Source organism: Mesoplodon mirus, assembly GCF_964341445.2.
Source record: "Mesoplodon mirus genome assembly, chromosome: 6".
Taxonomy (NCBI): domain Eukaryota; kingdom Metazoa; phylum Chordata; class Mammalia; order Artiodactyla; family Ziphiidae; genus Mesoplodon; species Mesoplodon mirus.
In genome coordinates, this window is record NC_138982.1 from 106,716,995 (window position 1) to 106,730,780 (window position 13,786).

The 13,786-nt window shown below is 36.3% G+C and overlaps 1 protein-coding gene across 1 annotated transcript; it reads right to left on the reverse strand.

The window, feature by feature from the left end:
• Window positions 1–5,805: 5,805 nt before the first annotated feature.
• HTR1F (5-hydroxytryptamine receptor 1F) lies at window positions 5,806–6,903 on the reverse strand (the record flags this gene model as incomplete). Its single annotated transcript, XM_082624367.1, has 1 exon — window positions 5,806–6,903. The coding sequence occupies one exon, from the start codon at window positions 6,901–6,903 to the stop codon at window positions 5,806–5,808; it is 1,098 nt and encodes a 365-aa protein (XP_082480493.1).
• Window positions 6,904–13,786: the final 6,883 nt, after the last annotated feature.

The window sequence follows — 13,786 nt, forward strand, 5'->3', positions numbered from 1 at the left end:
GAGCATTTCTTTTTTCCAGTTCAGTCCTTCTTAACATCTGCAAGATCACATACACACATACACACACATGCTACTAGGGTCACAGATCCACTCAAATCCTAGCCAAGCCACCTAACACAAAGAGGAAATTGTCAATGTTTGTATGTGTGTGTGTGGGGGATGTGGGCAACCCCAAGGCATCAAGACCCAGCAATATAATGCAATTATAATTATATAATAATTAATGATGCAATATATGAAATAAAATATAATGAGGGCTTCCCTGGTGGCGCAGTGGTTGAGGGTCCGCCTGCCGATGCAGGGGGCGCGGGTTTGTGCCCCGGTCTGGGAGGATCCCACGTGCCGCGGAGCGGCTGGGCCCGTGAGTCGTGGCCACTGAGCCTGCGCGTCCGGAGCCTGTGCTCCGCAACGGGAGAGGCCACTACAGTGAGAGGCCCGCGTACCATAAAAAAAAAAAATATATATATATATATATATATATAAAATGATATAATAAGTATAATTTTTAGGAATGAATGTTAATTACATATAATTTAGGAATATTAACACGATATAGTGAAAAGTTTATTGGAGAGCATAGGAAGAAAGACATAGCAAGCTTTGCTGTGTATCTACATAAACCAATAAGGTCATCTTACTGTCCTTGCAGAGGTGGAAACTCTCCATGGTAGAAATTAGAGCTGTGACACAAACTTCACTGAAAGTCTAGTTTGACAGGATTTATTGTTGATCAAAATAATATTATACATTTTTTCTCTGAATTTTTATAATTTCTGGCCTAATCAGGGAATGCAAATTCTTTGAGAAATTTTTATCTTTCTCAGGTAGGTTTCAAGTACTATCATGCTTTGTACAGAGAAGATATTCTTAATGAATAACCATACATTTATTATAATGTTGGAAAGTATTTTTCTCAACAAGTGCCTCATTTAAATAATTGGGGGAAGCATATGAATTCACAAGGCCATGAAAAATGATCACAATGCCGTACGAAAGTATTACTTTGTTCATGACAGAAATATTAACTTGCCTTTGGAAATATTTTTTGGCAAAATAAAGGTCTGAATATAATCATTTGTGTTTTTAGGAGGGTATTAGAGACACATTTTCTAAAACAATTTAATGTGGACACATTTTGAATTACGCAGGATTATTTTTGAAGGACTTTAGAATATATTAAGGAAAAATCCTTCAAGTTTCCTTTCCTGCAATACAGTAAACCTGATTTTCTGACTGCAAGTCAAAAAAAGTCTTGTGTAAATTCACGAGGAAGCTGTTCACTCCTTAAGGCGGAGGAAAGCATGTCAGCAGGAAGCAAATAACCACCCTCACTTTTCATGGTATTTGGTGGAGCAAGTCAGCACGTGTCCTGTTAACTGGCTTCCAATTTTTCTCTATTTCGTTTTGACACAAAGCTCTTGCTAAAGAGGGGCAAGCTTAAGTTTGAGCCTGAGAATATGGGGATTATGCTTTGCTAAGGAATTTTAAAATTCGGAGCTGTTAGAAGAATTTGGAAGTGAGTCTCAAAGAAGCTTTTCTTCACTTGGAAGCCGGAAACTTGTGTAACCTGGAGCACAGGGAGGGGGTTGAGGTGGGAGTGGGGGTGAATCAAGGTCACCAGAAAAATGAAAGGAAGATTGGTTTTGGAGATTCAAATGGAAATTCATCCTACTTAAGGGCTGACCCATCAACTGTCATTACCTGGATAAACTGTTGATGCTCTTGATTTGACCCTGGGGGGTCTATGGTGAAACAAAACAAAACAAACTAAAAATTAGGGTGGAGAATCCATTTTCCCATCCCAACCCTATAAAAAAGACCATCTTTCATAAACAGAAGTGAATTTTCAAACATGATTTGTACATAGCTATGCCAAATGATAGACGTATTGGACTGAATTTAGTATTCAGTAGTTTGACATCCTATCTTTTCTTTGGTGCTTTGACCTTGTCATTTACACATCCTTCATTTGAAAATACTTAGAAGAAGCAGAGCAAAAACAAACCCTCCACTTACTTTTCTGGTGCTGGTCTCTAAAACTGTAGCAGGAAGTTAACCTTCATTATCTAATATTTAACCACTTTCTATGATATTTATATATTTTCTTCTACCTTATCAGTTAAATATATGCATTATTAAATTGTTACATTTGTTATGGATGTGAAAAGTTATTTTCTTCAGTAGAAATCTTCAGCTTTTAGTAACTTGGAAAAATTTCATTGAGAGAATAAATCTTAGGTATTCAGAGAAGCATATCACGTTATATGCAATCTGTTCTTCATAAAATTTTTTTTTAACAGTCCAAATTACAGATTATTAGTCCCTACATTCCTACCCTTTAAAGCTATTAAAGAGAAATCACTCATATCACCTCATGAGGAATGGCATGATCTGTATCTTCAGCATATGGGGAAAACCCATAGACGAGGTGATAATTACTGTAATGTGTTGTGACCCCCCTTGGATTAAAAAATTGCTTTAAACACAAAGAAGTAATAAACTTGATTCTCCAGAGAGCTCTAAAGGAGAATCTGACTTCCCTGTCACTTAGAGTATTATTTTCCTAGATTTGAGCTTCAGTCCAACTCAAGAGTAGAGGGTAGTATGTATGTTTGGGTGAGCCTCACCCTGCTTGAGAATTCTTCCTTTGGGTTGATGGGCTGTGTCTCTTAGAGTTCTCCAGTATAAATATATACATCCCTGAGGTGAGTGTAAATAAATTAATTTAACAGATTATTTTAACTTTAGCAAGGCCTTTGGGTAAATAAATCACAGAATCAAATTTTGGTGAGAAGGAGAAAGAGAAATAAGCAGATAATGATAGGGTCTCAAACAAACTTTGGACTGTCAACACAGCACACGGGCCCTGGGAAATAAAGAGAAGAGGACAAAAGAAGTGGCAGGAGCCTTAGATAAATCTCATCTACTTGTTAGTTTTGCTTGGACCAGACTGCTCAGGAAGTGCCTGTGAGCTCTGATATGTCTTTATGTGCTTAGCGAACCCAAAAGAGAAGTCACCTTTGCACCAATAGGCCCCTCCTCTTGAGTTCCTCATTTCAGTTGAGAACTAGTTATCTTAGTGACTCATGTCTTTCTGTCTGCCTGCTTATTAACATATTTGCTATAACCTGCAGATTCTACCTCCACAATACCTCTCATCTATTTCTTCCTTTACATTCCCATTGCCAGAATCAAGTTCGGGACTTTATCACCTCTTGCCCAGATTAATAATTGCTTTCTAACAAGAAGTTATTATGTCCAGTACTCTCTCTGCTCAAATCCACTAAGTTTTTTTTTCTAGAATTGCCCTAAACTTGTAATATTTCTGCTAAAAAGCATCAGTGACCACTCATTGACAGACAGCAACCAAATTAACTATAGACTTCTTTTTCTGACATTCAGAGTCAGCCACAATAATGGCCAGTTTCTCTTTTAAGCTCTTCTACTGTCATTCTAAATAGCTGCCAAACTCTTTGCTATTTTATGATCATGCCCCATCAAATGCTTGCAGGATGCAGTCTGAAATCTTTATGTTGCCACCACCTGAAGTATGCTCTTCCAAATCTCTTTCTCAAATGCTGTTCATTAAATATCCATTTTAGATACATTCTTTACAAAAATTTCCTGATTTTTCTCAACTAGATGTGATCAGTTTTTCCTTTGAATCATCATAAAAATGTAAACAACCTCCATGCTGATTTTTGTTTTTTCTTTTCTATTGTAGTGTTCATATTTTTGTTGTTTGTTTCACCTTTTAGATTGTAAACATGTTAAAGGAAGAAACAGTATTTTATTATTTCCCGTATCTTCTATACATCTTCTATACATTGAGAGTACATCTCAATGCCTTATATAAAATTAAAGTTCTGTAAATATTTGTTAGATTGAGAGTAATGTGTCATTGATACATAAAAAATTGATGTAATGTACTCTTAAGCTCCCCACTGGGAAAGAATATTTAGAATACACATGAAGGTACAGCTTAGAATAAAAGGGAATGTATTGTTTTTTCAAATGATTTTGGTTGATGGTAGGATTAAAAGGTGGTATATGACCTTTCCGGTTCAAATGAAATGAAATCTCAGAAGCATGGTTCTTTTGTTTTCAAATCCCTATATAAATATGGTAGATAAACTTATGAAATTGCTTTGGCTCACTGAACTTGTGGAGTGACCAACTGGGGGATATATACATATATGATATATATAATTAGTATAATATTAATCTTTGCTTATTCATTTCTATCAGTTGGAAAACTAGAGATTTTTTTGAAGTCAGTGAAAAGTCTAAGAATTCCTACCACATTCTCTCTGATAAAAGGGAAATAGCTGCTGAAGTACAAAGTATCACAGACTTTTTAGTTAGCAACTAAGCTTATTAACATTAACAGAAATGAAATATATATTATATATTTTTAAAAGTCAGGCATATAATATCTATGGCAAGTAACGTAGGGTACTTAGTGCCTTAAATTTGATTCCTAAACATGGCAAAATTAGAACACCACCCCCAGAACCTCCCTGAGTTATTTCTACTAGGGTAAGGCTTTGATTTCAAATGTTGATAATATGTGATGAAGAAAATATTCTTCTAGGGATTCATATTAAACAAAAAGAATATGGTAAATATGCACAAGTTCAGTATCCAGAATTATTTTGCAGTACCTAGCTCATTTTATGATTACTCCTTACTATCAAAATACAAGGACAGGGCTTCCCTGGTGGCGCAGTGGTTGAGAGTCCGCCTGCCAATGCAGAGGACACGGGTTCGTGCCCCGATCTGGGAAGATCCCACATGTCGCGGAGCGGCAAGGCCCGTGAGCCATGGCCGCTGAGACTGCGCGTCCAGAGCTTGTGCTCCGCAACGGGAGAGGCCACAACACTGAGAGGCCCGCGTACCACAAAAAAAAAAAAAAACAAAAACAAAAAACAAAGACAGTATCAACCTCTGACTTTTATGTTTCCTCTGGTTACAGTAAGTAAGAGTATTTTTTTTTTAGCTCCTTCTCCCTCCTATTTTGCCTAGGGTGAGACGGAGAGGGGACAAGAGTGGTTAGGTAGGAGAAATGTGTGCTTTGTGGTGAATTTATCTTGTCTATAAAATAATAGAATCATATAATAAAACAATAAGATTATGTAGAAATTATGGAGGGAAGTATGTTGTTAATTGAAAATTCTTCTGTAGTTGTTATAAGATATAAACCTGAAAAATCACTGTTAATAATATATATATATATATATATATATATATATATATATATATATATATATATATATATATATATATATATATATATATATATATATATATTCCAGTTAGTTTTTAGGGACATTGCATAGGCAAAATATTGTTTATAAACAATAAATTATTTTCTAATTTCACATACTCTAGAATAATGGTCAAAAAAAGTCTTTAGGGCCTCCCTGGTGGCGCAGTGGTTGAGAGTCCGCCTGCCGATGCAGGGGATACGGGTTCGTGCCCCGGTCTGGGAGGATCCCATATGCCGCGGAGCGGCTGGGCCCGTGAGCCATGGCCGCTGGGCCTGCGCATCCGGAGCCTGTGCTCCGCAACGGGGGAGGCCACAACAGTGAGAGGCCCGCATACCGAAAAAAAAAAAAAAAAAAAAAAAAAAAAGTCTTTAAATCAATACATTTTATATGTATGTTGCTATTAAAATATATATTAATATCATTCTAGCAGCTTTAATTTATGTCCTCTAAAAGTTTAAATGTTTTATTCTTTATCATTCATTTAGTTACTTCACCTCAACAGAACCCCAATCTTTTCATAATAAACTTCTTTAAACTAATTTCGACATCGCATAAGTTTTTGGAATGCTTTCTTGAAGTCTTCATTAAAGATTGTATAAATCAGTGGGTTTATAAGGGAATTGAGATATCCAAGCCATGTCAAAAAATTTGACATTTCTTCAGAAATTTTACACTTTTCACAGACATTAACAACCAATTCTTTTACAAAAAACGGAAGCCAACATATTACAAATGCACCCAAGATTAATCCCAGGGTAGTGGCTGCTTTGCGTTCTCTTGTGCCTGAGATCTTTTGCCTTCTCCAGGATCTCTCATGCTTGAATTCAGACCTGGGGCTTTTCACTGTGTTATGAATTTTATCAAAGTCCGTTGATGGATCAGATAAAGATTTTTCTAGCATGTATGGTGTGGAGACCAGTCTAATGCTTTTCTCACCACTCCCCAAAAGGTGACCATTCAGTTCCTCCTTGGCAATCCTACTTGCTTGTCTCTTGTGGTATAACGTCTTTGCTGCTTTATATATTTTGTAGTAGAGGATCAAAATCAATGTTAATGGGATGTAGAAAGCTCCAAATGTTGAGTAAATAGTGGAAACAATGTTGTCGTGTTTGATGATGCACTCATCTTCTCGGCTAGTTCCTTGGTGCCTCCAGAATAAAGGAGGCATAGAGATGAAAACAGATATAATCCAAACTATGGTAATCATAATGCCAGCATGCTTGGGAGTCCTTTTCCTGGCATACTCAACAGCATCTGTGATTGCCCGGTACCGATCCAAAGCTATAGCAGAGAGATGCAAGATGGAGCAAGTGCAGCACGTGATGTCAACACTCAGCCAAATGTCACAGACCACTTGCCCCATAATCCAGCTCTCTCTCACAATATACACAATGCTGAAAGGCATCACCAGGACAGCTACAAGAAAATCTGTGACTGCAAGGGAGCAAATTAAGTAGTTGGCTGGGTGATGTAGCTTTCGGGTTACAATAATTGCAGCGATCACAAGTGAGTTAATGGTCGTCGTCATCAGTGCCAGCCCAGAGAGAATGAAGGACACCAGAATTTTTGATGGCATTCTGTCGAACAGTTCTTCCGAGGTCAAGTTTTGATCAGATGAGTTTAAGAAATCCATTTTTTGTTTGATTTAAAAGATTAATATAGCTGAAAAAATGGACACCTGTAACAAAGGAGAGGAAAAACAGTTCAGAGAAGGCTTCAAAGATTTTTCTCTTCCTTTCAGAATAATTTTTTTTTAAGTATACATGTATCTTTTTCCAGAATAGTCTATGGATTAAAAACATGGAGTTCAGATAGCTCTTTTTCTTTACATTTAAGAAATACAATAAGAACAGTAAAAAACAACAACTTTAAAAACATTTTCTTAAAATAGGGCTCAAATAAAACAATTTTTATGCATAAAATAACCTATCACTAAAATCTCTACTATTATAAAAGTGTTTAAAAGCTATATTAATATTAGCTATGTTTTTCTCTTTGTCTACAGCAGAAAAAAATTAAAAGCACATGTCATTAGTATATATTTGTGCATTATATAATGTAATATAAGAAAATATCATTTTAAAGGCAGTATTCAAAATCATAAACCATTTTGTACTTAAAGTTACACTGAGAACATTTTTATTGGGCTTGTGGAGACTAAAGGAACTTTCAATGTATTTATGTCAGGATATAAAGGTTATAAAAAGAAAAATAGACAAAATTAAAATATTTTTAGTGTATTTCTAGCATTCCATGATCATTTTATGAAATTAGGAAAATGTCAGAGTGTTTAGTAGTCTTTGTGGATATAAGTAGTTAGTTTGCTTTAAAAAGACGAAATAAAACTAGTTGGAACCAAATACCCATACAACACTGCCCATAATTATGATGTATATGACTGAAATAAACCACTGAACGAGGTGAACCTTGACAGCAAGAAAAGCTCATAACGTCACACACCCTGAAATGGAAATTATTCTTTACAAGACTCTATCGTAATGACCATGTAACCTTACTTTTGAAAGGGAACCCTCCAAACATGGCTTATAATTTTTACTTCAGTCCATGCTATTACTTAATTGCAAGTCAAATATGAGCAATTAGAGTGTAATTAAATAAGATTAATTGTTTTTATAAATAGTTTTTATTTTCCAAATCAGCACTTTTCTCTTTCTTTAATAATTCTTTAGTAGCTACCTACATCTTTGGAAAAGACAGAGAAAAGATGGAAACCTGAAACTTTATTCTTAGTTATAGTTATAACTATTATTGTACCTCTATATTCCTTGAATTATTTTTACTTTAAAGTTGTTATGTTTTACTAATTGGAACTGATAGAACAATAATTTAAAATACTTGATATTTTTATATCAAGTGCTTCTTATGAAGTGTGTGTGTATACGTATAAGATTATGTATATATATATATATATTATAAAAACTTGGAGTGCAGCATATTTAATATCCTACTTGTGTTTGAGTTACCAGTACTAAATTTAATTTTTATTTTCTCATATTCATTGAAGGCAGGTGCTGATGGTTTGCTCCTAAGCAAATTGAGTGACAGAAGAAATCTGAATACATGAGACCCATAAAACAAATAGTCCCATATGTAATTGAAAAGGAGTTGTATATCTAAGTTACTTATATCAACACTTACCCATTTGTAAAGGGCAACTAAGACAACTTCAGATAAAGAATGGAGGCTACAATCTCCTTAGAAATTCTAAACCAGTGGTTTTGGAACTCTGTTTGCCTCAGAGTCACCAGGAGGGCTTTGTTAAAACACAGATTATTGGGTCCCAGTCTCTGGAGTTTGAGATTCAGTAAATCTGGGGCAGGGCCTTCAAAACTGCATTTCTAACAAGATCCCAAATGATGCTGATGCTGTTTGTCCAAGGAGTCAGGTTTCTGGCGGGTGATCAATATGGTTCTTCCTCAGCTCTTTGTCTAATCCTTTCACTGTTATGGCCTTTATGAGTTCCTCTCCTAAATGTCAGAGAGCAGCTCTGACATTTCTGCTGTACAACTTTCTCAGCATCTCTCTTTCTCACATTCTTATTTCCTGGAGTTTTTCAAATAAATGATCTTCCTCTAGCTTTTCTTCTGATGCCTCCCTATTTTTTTTTAACTTTTTATTATGAGAATTTTCAAACACAAAGTAGAATAATGCAGTACACATCCATGTGCCCATTACAGAAATTCATCAATTGTCATCATTTTGCTAATCTTGCAGGAACAAGTGTTAATTATAATCAGAGATAAAACAGGATTCAAACTTTATGGAAAAGAGTAAAATATACTTTTTTATCAGCAGTCAAATGGTGAAAGTGGGCAGAATCATTGCATGGTACAACATGGAGGGTTAAGGTCCTTAACAGAAGGATGCATCCTGCATGAAAGAGGGTGGGACATATTTTATAGGCCCTTCTTCATACTGTAGGAAGAATCAGGACCACAGCCTATCTTTTTTATTAGATTATGAAGCTAAAGGGAACAGCAAAATCATTTTGGTATAGCAGCAAATCAGTGGATTATGTTGCTTATAGACAATCTCTTCTAAAATATTCCTCTGAAACTGAGAAGCTGAAGGCTGATGAATCACCTATTTTAAACTGTAATTTTTGCTTTTCATGTATGTTTAAACCTAAAACCTCTCTTCTATTTTTTATTTATTTTATTTTATTTTTTTAAGATGTTGGGGGTAGGAGTTTCTTAATGAATTTTTTTTTTTTGCTGTGTTGGGTCTTCGTTTCTGTGCGAGGGCTTTCTCTAGTTGTGGCAAGCGGGGGCCACTCTTCATCGCGGTGCATGGGCCTCTCACTATTGCGGACTCTCTTGTTGCAGAGCACAGGCTCCAGACGTGCAGGCTCAGTAGTTGTGGCTCATGGGCCTAGTTGTTCCGCTGCATGTGGGATCCTCCCAGATGAGGGCTCGAACCTGTGTCCCCTGCATTAGCAGGCAGATTCTCAATCACTGCACCACCAGGGAAGCCCCAAAACCTCTCTTTTAATAAGTCTCTACTGAAATATTCATTTGTGGAATAATTCTAGCAAGTTTTTAATATAAATATTCAATAGTTTCTATAAAGAACTCTGTTTCTTTTTCCTGCTACAGTCCCTTCTTATCAAAATTGCTAATATGTTGTGTTACTTAGGCTTGCCAGTACTGGGTAAGTTAAAAGGAAGAGGGCAGGGAGAATTCTATCTTTGCTGCCATCTGGCTTTTCTTCCCCTTCCAAACAAGGTCTCTTTTAATCTATCTAAAATTTTCCTTTAGGTTTTTTCCACTTAAGCCGAATATCTTTGAGCCATGCTTTTTTTTTTTTAACATCTTTATTGGAGTATAATTGCTTTACAATGTTGTGCTAGTTTCTGCTGTGGACCTAGAGTCTGTCATACAGAGTGAAGTAAGTCAGAAAGAGAAAAACAAATACCATATGCTAACACATATATATGGAATCTAAAAAAAAAAAAAAAGGTTCTGATGAACCTAGGGGCAGGACAGGAATAAAGATGCAGATGTAGAGAATGGACTTGAGGACACAGGGAGGGGGAAGGGTAAGCTGGGATGAAGTGAGAGAGTGTCATGGACATATATACACTACCAAATGTAAAATAGATAGCTAGTGGCAAGCAGCCGCATAGCATAGGGAGATCAGCTTGGTGCTTTGTGACCACCTAGAGGGGTGGGAGGGAGACGCAAGAGGGAGGGTGTATGGGGATATATGTATACATATAACTGATTCCCTTTGTTATACAGCAGAAACTAACACTACATTGTAAAGCAATTATACTCCCTGATTATTATTAATCCTGACTTTGTACAGATCTTGGACCCCCTGCTCTAGACATGTTAACTCCCCTTCTAGAAGGTGACTTATTTGATTAACTGATTTCTCTAAGTATCACACTGTAGCATTTAAATTAGGCTCAATAAAATGGTACTTAATCCTAAGGGAAAAAAACCAAAATGTATCATATAAATTCTACTGCATTTTACAAGAAATTTTTCCATTATTAACTTTAGAAAGTTAATTAATCTTCTGAAAATTGTTTTTGTAGAAAACAAAGAAAATAGGAAAACAAATGCAACTAATCACAATTGGGTTCTTTTTTCTTTTTGTCTTATTTTTCTTGCCACTTAATTAGAATTTCAATAAACTATCTACCTTCATTGATTCAGACACGGCCTCTAATCAGATTCTTTCTTACTCCTTTACATCTTAAGTTCCCACAGTGAGGCCTCATGGTGCTAGGGACCACTTCTGTGTTACTAGACATAGACTACATCACACACATTTATCCTCAAACAATATTCTGTATTTTGAATGTATTCACTGGGAAATAGTCAGGATTATTCTGTAATTAGAGCCTGTAGTCCCATCATTTATGTGTAGCCTTTTTTTTTTTTTTTGTGGTACACGGGCCTGTCACTGTTGTGGCCTCTCCCGTTGCGGAGCACAGGCTCCAGACACGCAGGCTCAGCGGCCATGGCTCACGGGCCCAGCCACTCCGCGGCATGTGGGATCTTCCCGGACCGGGGCACGAACCCATGTCCCCTGCATCGGCAGGCGTACTCTCAACCACTGCACCACCAGGGAAGCCCTTATGTGTAGCCTTCTTGATAATAACAAAGAGATAAAAACTTCCCCAGGCTTTACTCAGCATGAATATTTGCCAATGTATTGATTTAGCCACATGGTGCATTTTACTTCTCCACTTACACATAGTTTTTTAAATCTAATGTTGATTTATATTCAGATGTCTGTTCTTGATGTCCAACTGTGTTGTTCTCATTCAGGTTAAACTATAAGCTCATTGGGGCATAGCTTAATTTACTTTATATTGTAAATAACCTGGGGGGGTGTCATACACAAATAACTTTAATAATAATGCTGTAGAGAGGCAAGAAAGCAAAATTCAATTCTATCAAGACCTCATAAGAACCCATAACTTGGCTGCTCCAACTAGAATGGTAATAATATTTATCTTTTCTGAGTGTTTAATTCTGCAGGAACTATGTTAAGTGCTTCGCATATGTTAACCCATTTAATCCTCACTGTTAACCTATGAGGTAGGTACAGTTATTATCTCCCATTTCATAGGTAAGAAAACTGAGGTATAGAGAATTAATGAAGTCCTTTGCAATGAAACATAACCAATGGTTGGTGGAACAAACCCATTCCTTTAATCACCATTTTACTGTCTATGAGGTGCTTAATACTTTATTTAATAACTCTGTTCTAGTCATGAAATCTATAAAGTACTTTTTCTGTAAAATAAAGATTGTTATAGAGTAATAAGTATATTCAAATGGAGGCAAATGTCCAATAGATTGAACCGCTTATTTCTTTTTTTAAATGGAAAAATAATATTTATTAAACCCTTCCAAAGCTGTTAAAGAATACAATATATACCAGATGTGCAAGTCCTTTTAAAAAATACAGAAAGAATACATAACGTTTGCTTCAGTTATGATTACATTTCATTCAGTAATAAGGTCTTTGTTTTGTGTGGTTTCACATTCTTGTGAAGTAGGCAGGGTAGGCATTTGTGTCCCCATTTAGCAGATGTAGAAACTGAGGCTCAGGAAGCCTAAGATCCACAATTGATAGGTGATAGAGGAGACCTTGCCTTCTGAGTCCTCGTGGCCTGATTCTCCCTCCCAACTGCTTATTTCTTGCTGGGAATGTTTAAGTTAGGGACCAGGTCTAAATGTATAAATTGTGTAAATGTGCAAAATGTGTAGGGATGTGTTCACAGTGTTTTCAAATTTATTTTACTGCCTTTCCAACTTTGAGTCTTCCCTTCTGTTCCTATTCTATTTCTTTATCCCATTTATTCCTTTAAGAACTATTCACTGAGTGCTACTTATGGGCTAATTAACCTGCTAGGTCTAAAAGATACCAAAAAAACAAACAAGCAAACAAACTTACCCCCATTCAAGGAAAAAAAACAGCAAAACAACACATTGTTCTTGTCTTTAAGAAACTGCCATGGTAGTGAAGCATCTAAATACTTAATTATAATACAATAATACAATGCAATAAGGGCATCATAGAGGTTTGTATAAAGTGTCCTAGGAATACTGGTGAGGGAGAACTAATCGTACCATGGTGAAACAGTGAAAACCTCTCCAGGCTGAAGTTGAAGTATGAGCAAATTAAGAGGCATATAAATGCAGGATGCATTCAGACATGTGAATTAGTTCAGTGTGGACAGTGCAAAGGCATATTAACACCAAGTAAGGGGTGAAAGTTAACTGAGGAAGACAATAAAGGGACTGGCATGATATGATAAAGAAACTGGATTTTATTTTACATTCAATCAGAATATTTCAAAATGTTTAAGAAGGTAAGTGAAAGGATAAGATCTACGTTTTGGCATAGTAAGGTGCACAGGTAGGGTGATATGTCTTGAAGAGAGTGGTGCCACTTATCTAGGGAGAAGGCATAAGAAAGATTACACAGCACTCTTAAGAATGTAGCTGAAATTAGAACTTTATAAGGTCATTGGAATAAAATTGGCCTAGGTTTTTGTTATCCTCCATCAGGGATCCAAAATTATGGATTATATATCCCAGAGAAAAAGATAATTAAATTGACTCAGGATTGGATCAGGAATGGGATGCAAAGTGGGGTCAGAGGCCAAGAGAAGATAGTGGTGATGCTGGATCAATGCTAGTTTCAGAAAAGACCAGACCAGACCAGGGAGGGCAATTACACAGCACTCTTAAGAATGTAGCTGAAATTAGAACTTTATAATTCTGTGTCTGTGAAGACACAGACCAGGGTCTTAATGAGTTTAAGGAGCAGGTGTAATGTAGGCTCAGGTAATGTGTGAGGATGAAAAAAGGAGAGACTGCAGTTACTTTCAAAGCCTGGGATTGCAGAGTTTCAAACTTAAGAAGTGATACCAGGGCTAGGGTATGGAAATGTTAAGAACTGCTCTAACTCCTTCAGGCCAGTGAAGACTTGCTTACAGAGAGCCCTGTGGATCCTTACAAAAACTTCAC